We start from the raw sequence: 20570 nt of genomic DNA on the forward strand, positions 1-20570 counted from the left end.
ATTTTGGAGTGGCGTTAGGTCCAACTTCTGGACCGTTCCACGTTACGATTCAGAGCGACTTAAATTTGTATTGTATTTCAACTGTTCCAACGTCCAATTCCAATTTGATTCCATTTCTTATAGCACCTTCCCCTCCTCGAGTTCCCTCTTATCTCTACGCCTAATTACTTCGTGTTTTCACCATTTAACTCATCTTATCCTTTTACCACTCAACTAAATCTTCCTACCAGCTCGTCGACGATCCTTCCTCCTTGTAATCCTTCTCTGTTTAATCCTCCCTAACATCTCTCCTTAGCTACTTTCTCATCTCTTAATTCCCTCGCTCTTTATTTACAATGCTGGTCGAGTCTTATCGCCGACTCCTCAGCATTTACAACGTCATAAATAAATAAAAATGAAAGAAAAAGTTGAACACAACAAAATTCCTTACAATGGCGTAGTACAATTGCTCTGTTTCCAAGATTTTTATAATAGCCTACGTAAATATACATAACACTTTTTATAAACTTTCACACGATCCATACAGGTTTCTCTCCTATTGAAGAAATTTGTTTAAATTAAATGGTAGGTTTGATGGTTCCAAGTGTACGCTTGTAGAAATATATTGATAAATATTAGATTGTTCCAAAAGTTTCTTTGTACTACAAACATTCATGGGATCGACTGTATCGTATAGTTTATCGAGTCGTTGTATAAATAAATAACATCGTAACCCCGCTACGTTACATGGAAATCGTGTTTAACGTTAATTTAGCGTATTCCAATTCCACCTATAGCATTGGAAATTCATCGTACAGTCCGATATATTAAATTACATATTTCGAACAGTTCCAACTCCCAGCCGAAAGAACGCGCACGCAGCCAGGCGCGTCGCGCATGCATCGTGCGTGTCTGGCTGCTCGCATCGCGGGGCCAAGCTGGAAGTGAAACGACCGGGGAGTGGACGTTGCATATGTGCGAAACGGGTGCAGCACGCATTCGAAACAGCGCGCTGCACCGAGGGGCTGGGAGAGGGGGAGGGGGCGAGAAGTGCACGGGGCACCGCGTATTCGCATGGCCACGGAGTTCACTGTCCCGATCCAAGGCCGCAGGGGCACCGCCCCACTGAACCAATTGTGCCACTTCTATGCTCCTCTGGCTCATTTTTACCGGCTTTTAACACTCGTCGTTCATCGATCTGTCTCGACCATTTCCATTATCGTAATATCATTCGATGTATTTCGATACAAAACGTCGTCGAAAGCATAAGAATTTTTGTTTCTGAAACTTGTACGAAAAATTGCGAATAAGCTCGCGTTCAAAATATTTAAAATAACACTACGGAAATTGTATTTCACGTAGAGAAAGTAGCTTGTCACTGTTTTAAATATTTGCAAATGAGCTGGGCGCTGCAAATTGAACAAAACTCCAGGGAAGTTCAAAAGGGACCCAGGAGGAAACTGGTTTCGCGAGACGTACCAATTAGTACCGATGGCAAAAGTCCCCGACCCCCCCCCCTCCCACCTCTCCGCCAATCTTGGATATTTACCATCAAGAGGAGGCGCGTCCATCGCGATACAATATTCACAAAGAATGCCGCTTGGAAAGTGATTTTCCAGCGCGGCTATCCAATCGATGATCGGTCTGATAGATAATTCAGCTTGGAAATCGTTGCCCGACGAAGTCGGGAGCGTGATGATCACAAAAAGCTGAAGAACCAAACCACCGCGATCCAAACGTATATTAATACGTGGTGGTGAAAGCGTGGCGGAGAAAAACACATTTATTAATCAATGTTATTTAACTCTTTGGGGCACGATGGGATTAAAATTGTCCCACCTTTTCGATGGACCGTAAATGCATGGTGGGACATTTTTAATCCCATCTCGAAATTTTGCAATAGCTGCATATGTATAGATGTGATACCTTTATTAATAAAAATATAACAATTTTGTTTGATTCAAAACGCAATAAAATTCCTGTGCAACATGGGTCTATTTTATCACCTGAATTCTCGTGCCGCAAAGAGTTCAAGTAAGTATTAACGCTATATTATTTATTATTAAAAGTTCGAATGGATAGTGCCATTTCAGTCTGTGTACGTGAGCTGTGGTGTGTTCGAGTCGGGTTCCGCAAACTCGAAAATAAAAATAAGCGCGGTGAAAGGCCGATCGGAGCCATTCGTCGCGACGACGCGGACGTCTCGCTCCGAAGTTATCCAGTTTAGGAAAACGGAGAGCTTGGCTGAAGGGCACTGAGCCACGGTGACTCACCGATAGCTATACGACGAATCCGCTGGATCAATGTCAACGAATTCCGCGTATCGACCGGTATGCGCTCACCGGAACATCCGGACGTCTCTTGAACCTGGAATCTAGCCGAGTCTGTTACGCAGAATCGCGTATTTACCACCCGCGTCGCTTGAATCGATACGCCCCGGTGCCTACGTTCGGGTAAATGTAATCCGTAATTACTTTACCGACTAATTGGCCCGTAAATTCAATTAATTCGTCGATTAATAGCTGCGAGCTAACGTATAGAAAAGGTATAGAAGAACTCTGGAAGGTATTGTTGATGACTTGGAGCTTAGATTTATTTTCCGTTTTATTTTGTGACGGTTTGGTGGTGAATCTCTCCATTTCCTTTTCAGGCTTCTTTAGATAAAGTGATGTAAGGCGGATGAACAATCTTAAACATCTAAGTAATATACGAATCCACAGACCAGGCTCTATTAGTAGAAGATTCAGCAATATGTGCAGAGTATATATACATAATGTATGCACTTAAGACACAAAATACACAAATCATAAATCGTATAGACATTTATAGTAATTATTACAGAAATTATTGTATAGTCTTCTGGAAACTGTTATGAGTAAATCTTATAAACATATAAACGTATTCCTACCGTGGCACTAATGTCTCAGATAGGAATGGAACGTTTCAATGAAGTAAATTGCATCCAGTATATTAAGCATTCGTTTGAAAAATTTACCTAGATGAAACGGGGATCGTCAAAATCCCAACCATAAACGTTCACCATAAAATTTGTAAAATTCCCTCTTGAGTGTTTCATAGAACCTCCAGTGATTTTCTTCTTTTTTTTTTTTCAAGAATAAACCTCTATCGGTATTCGAGACGCCAAGTTTCGTAGAAACTGTGCCATCGGAAGGCGAAGTTTCGACGTCGTCGACCAAGAAGAGAGATTTGCGAACCCCGGGAAATGCGCTTGAGTTTGGGAACCCCCAGACTGGAGGGGATTGCCCCAGACACCCCCTCCAGCAGACGAATCCCCCTCCACCGTGGCTGCTAGCTGCTCCTAGAACCCTACCCCTTCTGTCGATGGTACGGGGTGCGAAACCCTGTCTGTCTGATAAACCGTTGCGCCGCCCACGCACGATAAACGTAATATGATGCATTCAGAAAGCACGGGGAAGGTGATCGATCCGTCGACGAGGAAATTAATGTGTTTATTAATATGTAGACTGGGAATTTTATTCGCAAACGACGCACAGTATCGTAGAAATTATTCAAAAAGTATGTATACACGACGTACGTTGAATATATTCTACAATTAATACAATAACATTCATATGAAAACAAATAAAGCGTAGAAAGCAAATGTTTCGGAGACGAACGGTATAATCTTAAAAAAATTGTCTAACGTTGGAAAAAATGGACAGAAACGCGATGCGTTCGGGCGATAGATGGCCTAATCGAAACCTCGACGCAGCTCTCCCGCATAATATCTAGCAATTATCCTTTATAGTTTGCACTTTCTCCGTTAATTAAGATTAATGGGTGTCCGCGTTATTAGAGAGAGCGCGGGATGATCGTTTCAGTTGCCAGGAAAGTGGTAAATTTTCTCCGGTTTTCCCTTTCGTTCGCGGCGTTATGGTTAACGATTGGTAACAAAACAGAAACTCTTGGTCACGGTACCGCAATCGGGAGACCAGTGAACTTCGTCGTTTTATCTTTATTTTACAAGAAGGACATACACGTATTAAAAATTCATTTCCATCGAGAATACCATCCGATTCAACCTTACACTAAACGGAACACGAACGATGTTAAATATTAAACAGGTAGAGCATCGATAATAGTTGATAAAAATACGTTGAATTTTTTCTCGATACCGTATCTGTTTTACGATCTTCGTGAAAATCGCCGTTCGTTGCCGGGTCTGAAGATATCAGCGGCGCAAATATAATTTCAAGGTGCTCGGGGATCGGTTTTCTTCGAGGTACAATCAACGCGTAATTAATCCCGGTTTGTAGCGTGGGCTCAGAAAGCGAGACCGCACGAACCACGTTGCAATTAGTCATTACGGCTGTTTAATCAATACACCGATTAATACACGTGGACTCGATGTAAACAATCGGTGTATTTCGGTGTCACAGTCTGCGCGGTGCTCCGAGAGCTATGGGGGTTGGGAACCCCAGCAAGCTAGCCAGCCAGGCAGACAAACATGAAAGGGGGTGACCCAGACACCCCCTCCATTACGTTGTTTGGAAGCAGCTCGACTACCGCATTGGATAACAATCGGGGGGGTTAAATGCACTGCTGAAGCAATAATAATCGAATGAGTGGTTGCTACTGAAAATTAAAATGGCGCTCAAGGTCGGATGGGAACGCGGGGTTCCACAACGGCCCAGGAATTCAAATTAACATCGTTGCACCTTTCAACAAAATCCTAACTCAACCTGACTCCATGTATCATTCCTTGGACCGTCTCAGCGTCCAGCCCCACCGGAAACAGAATCGTCGAGGAGGATCGAGACGACTCGAATCTCGTAACAGAAATAAATTCCCCGACGGCAAGAAGGGAACCGGGATTCCCTCCGTTTTGAATCGGACAGATTTCTATTAATTCTTCGTACCGCCACCGCGGCCTTCCGAGACGCGACGTAATCGCTAATGATGACGGCCATTCGAAAGCTTTTCGGCCATTCAGGGGATGGAGGGCGCATTATCCGAAGAAATGAGGATCCGGCTAAAAAGAAACCCCCGGCGTAATAACTGTTAATAAGAATCTCGACGGATCCGAAGAAGATGGCGCACCGTGGCACGACCGACGCGAGGATAAATAAAGAAGAAAAGACGAGGGGGGAAGGGCCGGTGGTTGGATGAGTGCGACGAGGTGAAGGACTGGAAGGGAAGGAAGGGCATGGAGAGGGTATGGAAGGGACAGGGGGTCTCGGAGAGGAGGGAGGACGGCCGTGGTGTTGCTGACCCGACGACCGCTGTAACCTTGCGTCCCGACGCCGCGCATCCAGATCAAACATCTCGCGGATTATCCACGGACGCTCTGGCAGAGACCTTCGGATTCTAAATGGCTACCTACAGAATTTTCAGTCATCTCCGTTGGGATTGGTGTTATCTACACTCTATCGATCCCGAAAATGATCGTTTTCCGGTCCCCCTTTTTCCAATATACAAAGTATTTCCTTTAACTCGGAATGATTAAATACCTAACGAGGGGATAAAGCTATCCGAAAAATGTTTTCACAGAAGTTCTTTGATTCAAAGGCACAAATTATATAGAGTAAATAATTTTATCGAATATGCAGTGGTGTTCTCCTCGAATTGAAAAACACATTAAAAATAAATTTTTTTTATTTGATATCTACGTCGACCTATTATACGTATTATTGCGTCATTTATCGTAATATACAAACATAAATTATAAGTTATACGTAGTATTGCAGTCAATCAGTTGATCGAACAAGGATAGAGGATCTCCTTCGTTTCTTTCCTTTATCTATCATCGTATTATTAAGGAAGAAATATTTTTCGAATTAGATACCCGTCGCATGGTGATACGCACTTTTAATCTTGGAGAAAATATCAACGTTAAATTCTTTCACAGAGACGACCCTCGCCCCAACGAAATAAGCTCTCCAAATTTGCATTACACGTTACAGGGCACCGTTGTTGATATTATGCACAGTACTAAGCATCGTCTTATTACCATTTACATTTTTATGAGGCTCGGCTCACCCCTGGCCAGAATTTATGCTCGATCTATGCGTGCAAATGTCATAATACTTGATCTCCACGGTGAATCTTAAAGGAAAACAATATGGTGTCCCGTCTGCACGTCCAAGAACCGCCATACACCACGGACAGTTAAAAATAGGCTATCGGGCGCACGCGTCGCAAAGCCAAGGTCACTCTGCATCCTGCGTCACCCTAGGTCAAATCCTCGACTAGATCACAGGATATCCGGTTTCCTTCGATTAAAAGGAGCCTTTCCTAGAAAAAATATTCCAGATTTCAGCTTCCATTTGCCTGTCTTTCACGAGATTGTACGATATTCGACTTTAGATTTCTATAATACAATTAGTCGCATAAGGTAAAATTTATATAAGTAGTTGTACGAAGTGTTTGCATCGACGTTCATTTCTTACGATGTTACATATTTTTATCAAGCTCCCTTAAAGAGTTTAATAACCAGGTGAAACTCTGCAGACGAAATAATTGTTAAAATGGTTAACAGATACGAACGATGATACTATAAGCTTTCAAGTAATACATGCTATTGCTGCTTTTCATTTCAAATTTTTAAACTTTCCCGCTTCCCTGAACCTGAGAGCGCCATCTCGGTAAAAGTAGCTGAACTTATTCATCGACCCACATTTCCAATCTGTTTTATCTACAATTTGTATTTCAGAATGGAAATATCTGCACATGTAACGACCGATAAGGAAGAAATTCTCATTCTACGTACCAAGTATCCATGTCTCTTAGTAGTACCTTCTCCCAGAAGGTGGCGCGAGATGTCACATGCATTGGAAATCGATTGTTTGTCCACTAAACTGTGATATATAATCTTATTATACAAAACTTTTCTTTTCCACACGAACAACTATCCATTTTACTCAACAATTCATCTGAACGTAATATTTACATACCCTATCTTACCTTTAGAATTTCGAACGAAGCCAGATTTGGCGCCACAGTGAATTTACCACCTCGTCGAGAGTGGCGCCACGATCGCATTATGCCGGACATACTGCGCCCGAATTCGTACCGCCATATTGTCTCTCGCGAGCGAGGAAAAACATTGTGATCACATAGTGAAGTTTTCTACGAAATCTGCAGAAAGTTGATTATTCGGTGTGCCTGGACGTTCATCGTAATCATTCGCAGAAGACGTGCAAACGATCGCGAAAGAATTGAATGCCGATCTGCCAGTAATAGCACAGGTATGTCGAACATCGTGCGAAACTCGTGTCCGTGCGACTCGTCTAGCGGCTTTCCTTTGTTATCTTTTACTCATCGCCGACTTAAATTCGTACGACTCTCAAATTTATCGACCACGATCATTTTCACGCGTGACTCGCGTGGGGGACTGTAGGTTATTACACGCTGCGCGAACGCTCCTTCACCGAAATTCGGATGACCGCAATATGGGTACATCAGAAATGGAACAGAATTCGGTTACACGATACTCGAGTCGCGTGATTCGTTTTCGTATCGCCGGTATACCTCGGCTCGTTCTCGAAAATATGTGCCCAGCACGCGGATTCCTTCCCTCCTAAAGAGTGATATCGATTTCCTTCGACATAATCAGGAAGTTTCTCGGAAGATGACATCGGTTATAGGTATAGACGACATTTGGAAATAACGTGGTTGTATCGAAATGGGTGACATTTTTCCCTAAACACCGAGCAACTTTGTCTCTCGACACACTTTCATTCACGAGCACCGAATATAGTTTGATCTAAGTGAAACTTTTATTACGATAAAGTTTCACCTGAAAGTTTACTTGTGACTCGCGATTACAACGTTGTACGTTATCCCGTATTTATATTTTGTTGTTCGTTATGTAAAAGATAACATTTCTTACACACGTGGCTTTTTGGAGATCCGGTCTGTGTACAATATCGCGTGTACGCTCTGTGTGATATGAAAATATAAATATTAGGTTGTCCCAAATGTTTCTTTCGTAATTTGCAATCAATTATTTTGTGCGGTAGTGTTTATATAAATAAACTATCTAATCTCTTAGATGTCGATGTTGTAACGGTAATGGAGCAAAATGAATCGTATACAATTCAATAATTTAACATTAGACATAAAATATTGTATATGTATTAATAAAACGTAAGAAACTTTTGGGACAACCTAATATTATACAAACGATACGCATAGACTCTAAACACGTGCGTTCACGATGGCTGAATTGAGTTTCTCAATTTTCATAAATATGTAATCGACGGCCTGTTATCGGGTGAAAATATTATGTCGAGATAATTATCTGCTCAAAGGTTTATTCGAAATTATTCGAATAACGAACAACTCGGGATTGTAGAACGTTCCACGGCCGTTAACCTTCTTGGCGTTACGATCAGAATCTCGTGCACGTTTCTTTCGTATGTTTAGATTGACTTCCGTAGGGCACAGTACGATTGCACTTATACGGTTGTAGATACAAATTTATATACATTGCTCGTGGCGTACATAAATCATCGTAATAATACAATAAATCATACAAATTGTAGAAGATTAGATTAATTAGTTAATCTATTCTAGATATTCATCTAGAGATGATATCGTGTATCGATAACAATGTATTGAAGCTATTAAAAAATGTTTCGTATCGTTGTGTATTTTTATTCGATTCGCATCGTTCGACAACGTGAAATAGAAAATATTGCTTGAATAATATCGCGTTATCTGTGCAAGTATTCATGGTTGAATTTTATCGCCACGATGGTACCCATGGTGTGTGAGCAGCCTTACATATGTAAATAGCTATGGCGGACCTGTTGTTCCCCCATAAGTGTGCGGACATTTAAAGGGTCAACGACGAACTCGCTTTCAGTTACGTTCTATTTCTAAGATACATCCGTTCCGTATCCCACCGTCTTCCTTTCTAAGGCAGCTGGCCCTGAATGCGCCATTGGCTATTTCCGTGAGTCACTGGAATCATTTAATTGTTCGCCAAATCACGCGAGGATTGCCAAAAATTGAAATTCTTTGAAATTCGAAATTACCGTCACCAAACCTCTATATTATCTATAACGCAGACCGACAAAAATTATTCCGGATATACTAGTAAATAAACCAAGATTTTTCGATCGTGGAACAGTTTACTGCTAATTAACAATCGAAACGCTACGAATGACGATAGTAATTGTCGACAATTATACTTGGAACATTTTTCACTGTCCAGCGAATTACGTATAATTTATATATGTTTGTATTATTTATGTGTAAGATGAACTTTGCATGATGTGAATTAATTATTAACACGTGCAGTCTTTTATTTATTATATGTTTATTATTCGTACATGAGCATATTTATTTCAGACGTTTTGAAATGGTTAATTAATTCGAATTAATTAACTGTCAAGAATTATCCTGGTCGATATTTATATTATCTACACCAGTGCTAGGAATGCTGGCTCTAACGTTCGTTTACTTTGTAAGCAGATGTTTACGCGCATGCAAGGTCGCGCGTATGATCAACAAAGTTGAGGTCGGAGATTTCCTTTAACTTACTTCCAATAGATGGTAGCTATTATCATATTGTGTATGTATTACGAGCATTACCAACGGAATGTAAGACATTTACCATCTGGAAGTCACTTTAAGGAGGATCGTTATAATCGCACCTTATATCTCTTGGTATCGGCACTTCGCATTTATCGTATTAACTCGATTGCTTGTATACATCGATTACGCAACATAGTAGCAGTTACTCAATTTTACAACACACTCCATATACTCATCCCTCTCCACCAGGTCGTGATCTGCGACCTCTCTGACCATTGACATCTTTTTCGAATTGTACATATTTTCTTCTCTTTCTGATTATTGAATATTACGAGTTTATTTATGGAAGAGTAATTCCAATAGGTGAACAGTTAGCTCGCGATTACTTGATTGCCAATTGATGGTTCTGTCGATGGTCACAGAGAACGCTGTGGAAAGTTTGTACGAAACCGTATTCCAAGAGAGAAGCAAGGTTTTCTACGTGTCCCTTTTTGTTATGGCTTTCGTCGTCCTTCTCACGGGACAACTCTTCTCCTCGTTCCCCTCTCTCCTCGATACTCTTAACCGTGCTCGGTTACTTCATCGTTCTGTATACAGATTGAACATTCCAACAGCACGTTGAACCACGGTCACCTTTGTTTCTTGCATTACTACGCGTCTTCTAACGATATACTTGAGTAGTTCTATTCTCACCCCATTGGCCTCATCAAGACACATTCGTACATATTATTTCTAATGTCAAAAATATTAGATTGTCCCAAATAGTTTCTTTCGCTTTATTAATAAGTAATACATGCACAATATTTTATGTTTTATGTTGTATTACTCAATTGTGCACGATTCATTTTGCTCCATAACTGTTACAACATGAATATCTATGAGATTAGATTGTCTATTTGTAGAAACACAACCATATCAAATAATTGAATGCAACTCGCGAAAGAAACTTTCGGGACAACCTAATACATCGTTGTATGGTATTTATTTCGTACACAAGTTTTATATCTAAAATATCTAATATCTAATAATAAGGTATATCTAAAAAATCTGAAAGTCCGTGGAAAATATCTAGAATTTTAATTCAATGCTTTACGGTTGTTAATGCCTTACAATAATTTTATTTGTTTTTCAAAATGTTTTTATTTGCATATGACGATTTTGTTCTGCTTTGCACGGTCAGTTGTAACTTGGAAATATAGCGAAAGGACCTAGATACAACTTCCGTGATCTAAATGTACTCGTATCTGAGTATTCGAAATAATATTTGTCCTCAAGTAAGCTGGAATAATTAAATACATCTAACAGGCTTGTGAAATAGTCATATTTTTGATTTCCATAACTAGGTAATAGGAAAAATGCTTCCTGTAATATTTTATTCATATTCAGAGGGTAACCTAGATATTTAACCCTTTACCTGCCGGTAGCAGTTTATCGACAGTCGTATTTTTGTAAACCGCGCGCTGTAGATGGTAATTGGCGTTACCGGTAGATCCATGCATTCTTATTCTATTAAATAAACTTGAACTTATTCGATTCCACTTGAGTATGTAGTTAAATTTAATAGTATTTTTCATTTTCGTAACATTAGTAATATACAATATTCGCTTTATCTAGTAGAATCGTTTTCAAATTAATATCTTATAATGCTGTACCTGTTGTAGATAATAAAGTATTCCTTGTCACGACACGAAACCGGTTAACAGGCTAACAGTTGGTAAATTGTTTGTTCGATATCTAAAAGTGCCATTGTAGAATATTCATAAATATTAATGTCAATGTTAAAATTGATTGAATTCTTGTTTATTCCAAAAGAATGAATTCAAAGTTGAGGAGCTTGGCAGAAATTTAACGTATTATTTTGTCGTTTTGCCGACTGGAATCGTTTGGTCGAGTTAAGAGAGTTACTGGAGCAGGCGATGCACGGTGTGCATACCTCTCTGGTACTCTTTTTTCCAAATTTTTTACTCGGCTGCGAGTTAAACCCGCACGTAACCCACTTCCTCGAGCGACGGCTTGCCGATCCGATCTCCATTGGTCAACGGTTACCGGTTTCATTTTGATTTAACTTTTTGTTTTTCGTCCAGTGCAGATACCCTTCTCCAGAGCCGTAACTACAACCCAAGCGCCCCTTGCAAAAGTTCTTGCGATTTAAAATTCCTAAAAATTCTTTGATTATTTGGTTTAGTTTTTTATTTATGCCAATCGATTTATAATAAACCGATGTATTTATAATAAATGCAGGCGCCCCAAGCATTTGCCCCCTTGTTAGCTGCGGCACTGTCCTTCTCCCTTTCCAGCATCATGGGCAACAGCTCATATCGCGTTCTTGCCTCACCTTGGCCGATCTTTTTTCTTGCTACACGCCTCGTCGAAAAAGATTATGCGGCCATTGGTCAATTGCCCTTACGATGGAATTGTTTGACAATAATAAGGTATCTGTTGGGTATCCAATACGGATAATCGTTGAGAACAGAGAATTTGGAAACGCCACTGATTTCTGTGTATCCATAATTAATTATGGTACGTCTTGTAGTCTTTTAATTTAATTTTTAATTTAGTTGAATTTAATGTAATTTTATTATCTCTTACTATTATTCTATATTTATCCTCGAGTCTCTTTTTCCTGTTCCAACTTCCTTTCGATAATACTTTTCTCTAATCGTTCCGAATAATACACGGTGTGACGGAAAGTACCGTTACGCAATCGCCTCTGTTATTTTCTCTTGTCTCATTAGCTGACCGCAAAATTGGAAAAATGTTTGCTCCCAGGAACGCGAACAACGCGAACTCCTCGAAACCACCTATGTGTCGTGTCCGACTGCCTGTTTAATTGGAATTGTGTACCGCGAAAACGCCGCAGCGATAGAAACCTATAATTTAATGCGGTATTGCGCAACCTCCTCCTTTGATCGCCAATTTTAATCCTTTTACTTTCTTGTACATATTTTACGAGAGAAACACAACATGTGGACCAACTTGGCCGCGTTATTGAAAAGGACAAGCACGGTTCCTTGGAGAAACGCGTATACACGTTGCTGATATGCACGCCTTATCTCTTTCTTAGAAATATCTTAGAAATCTCTTAGGAATATGCTTAAAAAACACATGCATCGATGATGTAAATAATTTGTCTTTAGATGTAAAGATTAGTATGTCTTTATTACTGATGGGATTATACAATGATTTATTACAATATTTTTAATTCACTTTGCAAGGAACTTTTTCGATCAAACGGTTTAAACGTAAAACTGTAAACGGTGTACGTTTCGTTTTTAATTAATGGTAAAGAACGCGTAGTTTGTTGTATCCACACTGTTCGTAATACAAACTCGTGGAGTTTTTTTTTTGCGATAGGAGAAACGACACGTCAACGTTGGATAATACTTTTCGATACAAATATTACAAAATACGCTTCGAGTCATGCATATACATTTATTCAAATTTCCACTTTCTATATCGCACGGTTCTCGTGTTCAAAAATTCGCCGAGAAATCGTCTTGTCTCTTGGGATCCAGAGACCGTGGACCACATGTTTCAGAGAATCTACTCGATACTGTTTATTAAAATTATTTCTACATGTAACAATTGTCAAGTACAATTGTAACCTGTTAGAAGAACAGCAAGAAGTAAAATTTGACAGCTTCTAAAATAGCAAGTGTTACGATCGAATCCTTACAGTTGCCTCTTGCATTTCCAAGACTGTTAACCGCGACCATCCCATTCGTTCTCAACGAGTCTCGCGAAGAAACTAGTACTAATAAATAAATAAATAAATAAATAAAAAAAAAAAATACGAGAAAAGAAAATCAAAAACCAACGTTATCAGCATTATCGTTGTGTGAGTGCCGCTTAACGTATCGCGTCTGCGCAATCGCGAGCGGTTCCAGTCGAACTGGTCTCGTCAGAGTTTACCACGTGCTGAAAGCCGCGGTCGTTCCGCAAACCGCAGTACCGCCGCGTCAGTCGCGTTAAAGCGAGAGTAGCCACGCATCCCTTCGTCAAATTATTTCACCGGCCCTCCCCTCCCCCAGGACTCGCGATTATTATCGCACGTTATCGCAAAACGTTTCTTCGGTTCCCATTCTACCAGTAAATTTTCCTCGAGCGACCCAAATTGACCCGTTCACTCTATCCAACGATCACAGATGGAACTAAGCATGGACGTAACGTCGGTGAGTACCGTCTGCTCGCTAATCTAACGCTTGCCTTGCGAACTTTCTTCGCGGAGGTCAACTTCGACACGGTTTACAGTAGAAGTTCGTTTATCTGGACCGACGATGCCACGGTGCTTGGTTCTATGATCACTTTGGCGGTCTCTTATCAACCGAACTCACACAACGTAACGCTCGTGGAAATTCGTCGACTCCAATTGTATGAAATATGTAATTGTCCCGACCTGGTCGATCCCCGACCGCTTCGAATAAATGGAACTCTACTGTAACGTTTTAACCCGCGATGTAGGCAAATTTCGTAATTGTTACAAGATATTTTTATCTTGGAGTAACTGGTGCGTAGAAGCACAGCGCTGAATTGGAGTTGAATTTATATTTCCGGGGGATATGGAAAATCTTACGTTTACGAAGCTTAAGTTAGACGGTTTAAGTAAGTTTAAGTTGTACCTGGCGTTCCACGGAATTCCTCGTTATTGCATGGCGCGATGTTGCGCCACGTTGTTTAAACGTGGTTCCTCTGTATCGAGAAATTGATTATTTTTAATTAAAATGAAATTACAGGTGTATTTCTCGTAATTCTGTATGATGAAGATTATCAGGTAGAGATAGGAATAGAGGGAGAACCGGAATATCGTTACATATGTGTACCGTTCGTTTTGTACCGAGCAGGACCGTGTCTTGGTGGGTTGGCGCCCCGCAATAATGTAATCGCGCGTTTCATTCGCATTGCTATTGATGCACTTATAAATCAATTATATTAAATATACAGTATGTAAAACTATATTAAATTTAATAATAATTCTTATTTTCATAACATTAGTATCATAGAATATTTATTTTGTCTATTAGAATCGTCTTTAGATTTATATTGAAATCATTATTTATCAGTAATAGATAACAGTAGTTATTGTTAAATTTTATAACATATCCAATTACTATCTGTAAAGTGTTAATAGGCCAACGGTTGGCAAAGTGTTAAGTGTACATTTTAGAAATTGAATATTTTATGTTTACGTTATTTTTAAACGCCCTTATAATCAATATTTAAATGTATTCATTCGCGCCACGTTCGTTCGAAACACCCAGTATTAATCGGATTCGCGTCACGTTCCTTTCTGAGCACCGTATGTAGCCGAGAATTTCTATTTACTTCGCGATAAGTCAACACCGTTTGAATTTCTTCCACGTGTTACGTCGGAACACCTTGTAACTCTTCAAATTTACACCGTGTACAGTTTGAAACCCAATACGAAATCAGCAATGCTCCCGATCGGTTGAAACTAATCTGAGTGTAATGTAAAAGTCTTGATGGGTAAACATTACTCATGTAAACTGTTTACATACTAGTTTCATAGCGTTAACAAACTTTCGCGTATTAGTGTGGTTTGTGACTCATCGTCGGATCGATTGCACGTGTAAATTGCTCTTGAAGAATATACCGGCCTATATTTATTATCAATTGTGCGTAATATCATTAGTACCTACTTACAAGTGTGTTTATTCGTGCGAATTGTTATAAAGGGTTTTTTAGAGTAGAGTTCTAGATCTTATTTTTTAATCCAACACAAACGGTACGAAATGTATGTAATTTTCATACGAATATTTACATTGATTTTTGGATAATTGCGTGTGAAAATTGATGTCGTCCAAGTGTATTTTGTTACTAAAATATAAAATCATAAAGGTCCTGGAAACCTCTTTTAGAGAGGCATACTGTGTCGTTGGGTTGTAAACATATTTATGAGTTTAGAAAATATCATTCGCAACAAAAATGGGATTATGGCACGATTATGGTATGATTATGTTATTCGTGTACCTGTTACCGGAAGTCACGATTCCGAGGCGATAATTAAGAAAGGAAACCGAGTAAGACGAGAGCCCGAAGAAGAATTAAATTTCATCGACTTTGCACAATCGGTGGAAAAACAAAGTTTTACCGTTATTTTCAACCACTTCCTCATTTTCGCTATCGACGCAGCTCGAGTGGAACGCGCTATCGAACCTACGATTATTTACGTTTATAATTTGTTTGTCTATTTTATTGTTATTTTTGTTCCGTAGAGACCCCGAAACGTAAAACTCGACCAAGTTTAAACGGTTAATTTGGTTACTACCAAACGCTAATTTAGTTTCATAAATGGATAACCATAGGTCATTACTACAACCTGTAATCATTCGAGCCAACATTACGTAAACGATTTTTCATTCCAGAATAAACGGTTCTTCGATAACAATAGCTACGGTGGACTTGAAACATGTCAGCTGCTCACATCCAAATTGTAAAGTGGAGTTTCCCCGCTCTCGCGCTAATAATTGGCCTTCTGTGGTACAAGCGTCGCCGAGTGGACAGAGCTGATCCAGGTGGAATAAATAATCCAGATTGCAACGGCCAGGAACTCGTCAGTAACGAAAAGGAAGTTACAAAGACCAGCTTGAATTTCTGCGATTCGGGGATACATATCGATGAGTCGTTCTCAGTGAGTTCTTCTTGTCAATCAACAGAAGAAACCGTTTGTAGCCCCAGAAAGAGGAGCGAGAGCTTGGATATTCCTCAGAGGAAGATCGGCTCGCAGCCTGCTTCCATGCGATCAAGAACACCCGAGGACGAGCAAGCATGGTACAGCTATCTGGATTCATCATCGCACAAAATGGATATACAATTGGGCAGCAATCCTAAAACTAGCAACTTCGACATGGTCGCCAGGAGCAGAAGCGTGTCCTCTTTGGAGAACGCCGTTGATTCCACTGGCAAAGTATTGAAGATATTCGAAGATGTCGCCGAAGAGGAAGAATCAACTGCTAGCCACGAGAAGAGTACATCGGTGATCGCGGATAAATGCGAGGAGAACAACGCGAACGATCAATGCAATTATAGCTCAAGCAAACAACCACCAGTTGCTACTCCGTCGAAAGATAGCGTCAAGACGCAGGCACAAGCATTATCCGAACGAGATTCTGCTAATCACAGCCCAGTATCTGGGGTTTTAGAAGGCAGCGTCACGGATGAAGCCAGGAGCGAAGGGAGCACGGACAGCGGAAAGGGTAAAGCCGAGAATTAATTGAAATGTTTAACATAGAAGTTGTTGCTCTCTATTTTAGTAAATAATATACTCGCATACTTTTTCTAGGAGGAAGTATCAAGGGCCACGCAAAGGACAGTACTCTCCCCATGATATACGAATTTAACATCCCGCAGCACCTGGTTGGGAGATTGATCGGTCGTAACGGTAGCTTCTTACAAAGCATTCGCGAAAAAGCTGAGGTCTACATAATCGTCAAACGTCATCACACATTGAGAGATCAGAAAATTTGTGCCATAGAAGGTTCCACGGAGGAGATTAACATCGCTCTGGACATGATACGACAAAAGTTTCCAGCGAAGAAGTATCCGGACGTGACTCTCGAGCAAATTTTACCGTTAAAAGTATTAAACGAGAACGCGTGGGTCGCAGAGTTAATACAATTGTCCTTGGTGGAGGGACTAACAAACGATGTTGTCATATGTCACATAGTAAAACCAAATCGCTTCTTCGTGCAGCTTCCCACTCACCCCACATACCCATCCTTGCGACTTTTAGATGAAAATATGACACTATTATATAATACGACAGAATCACCGCCAATTCCAGATGAACTTAGTAGTACGTTTATATTCTATCATATTCTATTTTATTACTCGGCTGCGATTTATTAAGTTTTCATGTTATCACTTGCAGAGGGTATGATGTTCGTTGCAAAATGGTACAATAGGTGGGTTAGGGTATACGTAGAGCAACCAGACCCTCTCGGCGAACGACACTTGGTGCGGCTCGTCGATCATGGTGGCTATTGGTTTTTCAGTAGCGCAGAGATGAAGAAGATTAGGTCAGATTATCTTGGATTGCCGTTGCAAGCAATCGAAGTATTCCTCGCAAACATACAACCGAAAAATGGTAAATTATCGTTGTACGTTTTTTTCTTTCTCCTCGATCGTACGATTATCTAATCACGTACTCTGCATTAGGTGAGTGGACTCAAGAGGCTTACGATGTAGTTGCTCATATGTGTTCCGGTATTGTCGGCCAAGCTCAAATTGAAGGCTACATAGATACATGCATATATGTAAATGTTTATCTGAATATTCAGAAACACGGAGTGAGTATTATAAAGTAAACATTTCTTTAATATAACGATACTCTATTTACGTAAAAATTACTGTTACGTGTCACAGGTCATATCCCTCGCCGATGAATTAATAGCTCGTGGTTTCGCGGAGCCTGTACCATTAGAAAGCATAGTTCCGGAAGAAGAGGTAACGTTTACTTAAGGTACGAAGTAAAAGTTTAGTCTTTAATAATTGAGTTGTATAAAACTGTGCGGTGATAATACGTGATCGTGTAATTTTATAGTCACTATAGGCATGTATTGGAAGTGATTTTTCATACTCGAGAGTTTCGTATTCCATGATTTTGCTCTTCGAAGAAAATATTTCGGATAAAATATTTCTATTAACCGAGAATCGTTAAAACAGTAATTTCTTCACTCTATTTCATATATTTATTAAACTTGGATGAATCTACATGACACATTACATATTCTTGCTAGTTGATTCAGTACCATTGGACACCGAGGGGTGAACGAGAGCACTATTTAACAGACAATTATAAATATTCCTCTTCACGTATGATTTATGACAAGTACAAATGATAATTATGTTTAGAGTGTGGTAATTTTATATCCATGGTTAATGGAACTTTCTTTTTAACACTATTCTCGCGTTATCGATAAATTCAGATCGAACGTTACGGACCACTATAGTGGAGTGTTTGAGTGAACAGAAAATTTTCATTTTTTTTTTTTTTCTTTTTTTGTACTTATACCATCGAAATGTACGATAAATCTGTTGACCGCCACATTCTAACGACAAAAATCGATTAAGAAGAGGTTAGAAATATTTCAAAAGAAAAAAAAAAATGGAGGACCTGTGTACATTTAATATAATATTCAAACGATTTATAACGTAGGAACAGGTTTTTTACGGTATGATGGTGTACCATAAGTCCTTAACGCGTAGTAAAAATATCGAGAAAGCTTTTCTTGAATTGCAAAAATTAGTCCCTCGATACTTTTATTTGCGAAACTGCCGTTCTTTCGTGTTGTACGGAACATACGTAGGACAAGTCCTGCAGATGACACTGAGGCGGCTTCACTAACCAATGAGAAACCGAAAATCAGTTATACGTTAAGCTGAAAATGATACAAAAAAAAAAAAAAATTATGAACTGCAATCTTTGAGACTGTTATTGGTAAAATGCAATTGTCCGTTGCGTTTGCATATTTAGTTCTCCATAGACAGAATTATCATCATACTTTTGTATATAGTGTAACATTACTTCGCCCATTTATAAAATATTTATAATATACCTTAATGATAATGAAAAAAAAAAAAAATATGAAAACTGTAAGACGCTAGCTAGCTCTACACGGTGATAAATATGACAAGATAAAGATAGTAGATTTATATATTTTACATGCCCCAAAAACTCACGAAGAAGAAAAGTGATTGCAATATTAGCAATTCCAGACGAATCGGGTAATTCGCTTCTACGTGATCGTAATAACATATTACAGGTCATACTTGTTCATTAACGCGAACCTTTTAGCGTATTAAGCTATACGAGAGATACTTATTTTGTCTAAATCATATTTGAATATTCTTTCGATTCTTCAATTTTTCTTTCTTTTCCCCCTTTTTTTAACGTTGTTTTCGATACAAAAATCATGAAGACGGTTGCATCCTACATATTGGGATAACTATTGTCTCAAAATTGTTCAAAATTCTATTATCGATATTATCCATACACTTAACTTTAGAGGCTTATCGTATATAAATATATATATGTGATTGATTTAACTGTAAGTTAATTTCAACACTGATAAAATGTATTTTATATAACTTTTTTCTTGTGTAACGATAATATTAATAATTTCTTCCTGTAACTTGCTTCCGGATACGCGACGAGCAAACGACTTACGTTTCCGCTTTCCAAATTTCGGTCGAAGGTTTCATAGAGAAAATAATATCGCATTTTAAATTGATATACTGCCAACAAGTTAATTACGAAAAAGTCTGGTAGTTTTTCGATTAACGATATAGAGCATTATATGATTTACACTTAATTGTATACTGTCTAGCGAATTATTCATTTATTCTATGTAACTCTAAACTATACCAAACAGTTGTAACAATTATTTATACGGATTATCGTGAGTTTGACAAAAAATCGAAAATAAATATATCATTTATAATTTCCTAAAATATACCCGGATGAAGAACATCTCGAAATTGTTACATGTTAATATTTACTGTTGTTGGTACATTAAACACGATATACATACTTTTTCTAGAGATATAAATAAGATTACAGTCATTAAGCCGCTCATATAGCGTGTATGCTTTGATTATATCACCGTCGCAAAATGAAAACTTTTCGATTTGTTAAAATGTTTTACATTGATCAGTACAACACGTTCCATTGATATGTATCATAATGAAATTGTTACACGAGTTATTTTGTTTTAACATTGAATACATGTTTCTAAAACTCCATAAATAGGAGTAGAGTTGATAATTTCGTTACGTCGATTTCTTAAAATGTAAGGAGACACCTCCACGTTGCATACATTTATATACAATACGGCAGATCGCAGTATTCGGCTCTATTCGTGTTTCTTACGATTTCATTCTCATCGTTAACTAAATTAAGTTCATTCTGTATATACCTCAATGTAATCTTCGGCGTTTTCATTAAATTTGCATTATTTTAATTCCTCGCCTTATACTACAATATATCAAAATAACGCGTAAGGCTAATTTTATATATTCTGAAATGTATGTGCATATATATATAATTCAGTGGCGCTTTATGTCTTTCC

General features: G+C 38.9%; 1 protein-coding gene across 4 annotated transcripts; it reads left to right on the forward strand.

Annotated features, from left to right (window-relative positions):
- Positions 1-7040: 7040 nt before the first annotated feature.
- Positions 7041-20462, forward strand: LOC128887118 (KH domain-containing protein akap-1). 4 transcript variants are annotated; one of them, XM_054142620.1, is made up of 7 exons: positions 13052-13655; positions 15867-16697; positions 16784-17296; positions 17372-17587; positions 17659-17789; positions 17866-17962; positions 18240-20462. In XM_054142620.1, exons 2-6 carry the CDS (start codon positions 15911-15913, stop codon positions 17959-17961), a joined length of 1743 nt encoding a protein of 580 aa, XP_053998595.1. In that variant the 5' UTR covers positions 13052-13655; positions 15867-15910; the 3' UTR covers position 17962; positions 18240-20462. The 4 variants fall into 4 exon arrangements, with proteins under 4 accessions (XP_053998593.1, XP_053998595.1, XP_053998592.1 ...); XM_054142618.1 differs by lacking the exon at positions 13052-13655 and adding an exon at positions 7041-7187 and having other exon boundaries at positions 17866-20462; XM_054142617.1 differs by having other exon boundaries at positions 13056-13655; positions 17866-20462.
- Positions 20463-20570: the final 108 nt, after the last annotated feature.

The sequence above is a fragment of the Hylaeus anthracinus genome, unplaced genomic scaffold (genome assembly GCF_026225885.1).
Source record: "Hylaeus anthracinus isolate JK02 unplaced genomic scaffold, UHH_iyHylAnth1.0_haploid 11985, whole genome shotgun sequence".
Taxonomy (NCBI): domain Eukaryota; kingdom Metazoa; phylum Arthropoda; class Insecta; order Hymenoptera; family Colletidae; genus Hylaeus; species Hylaeus anthracinus.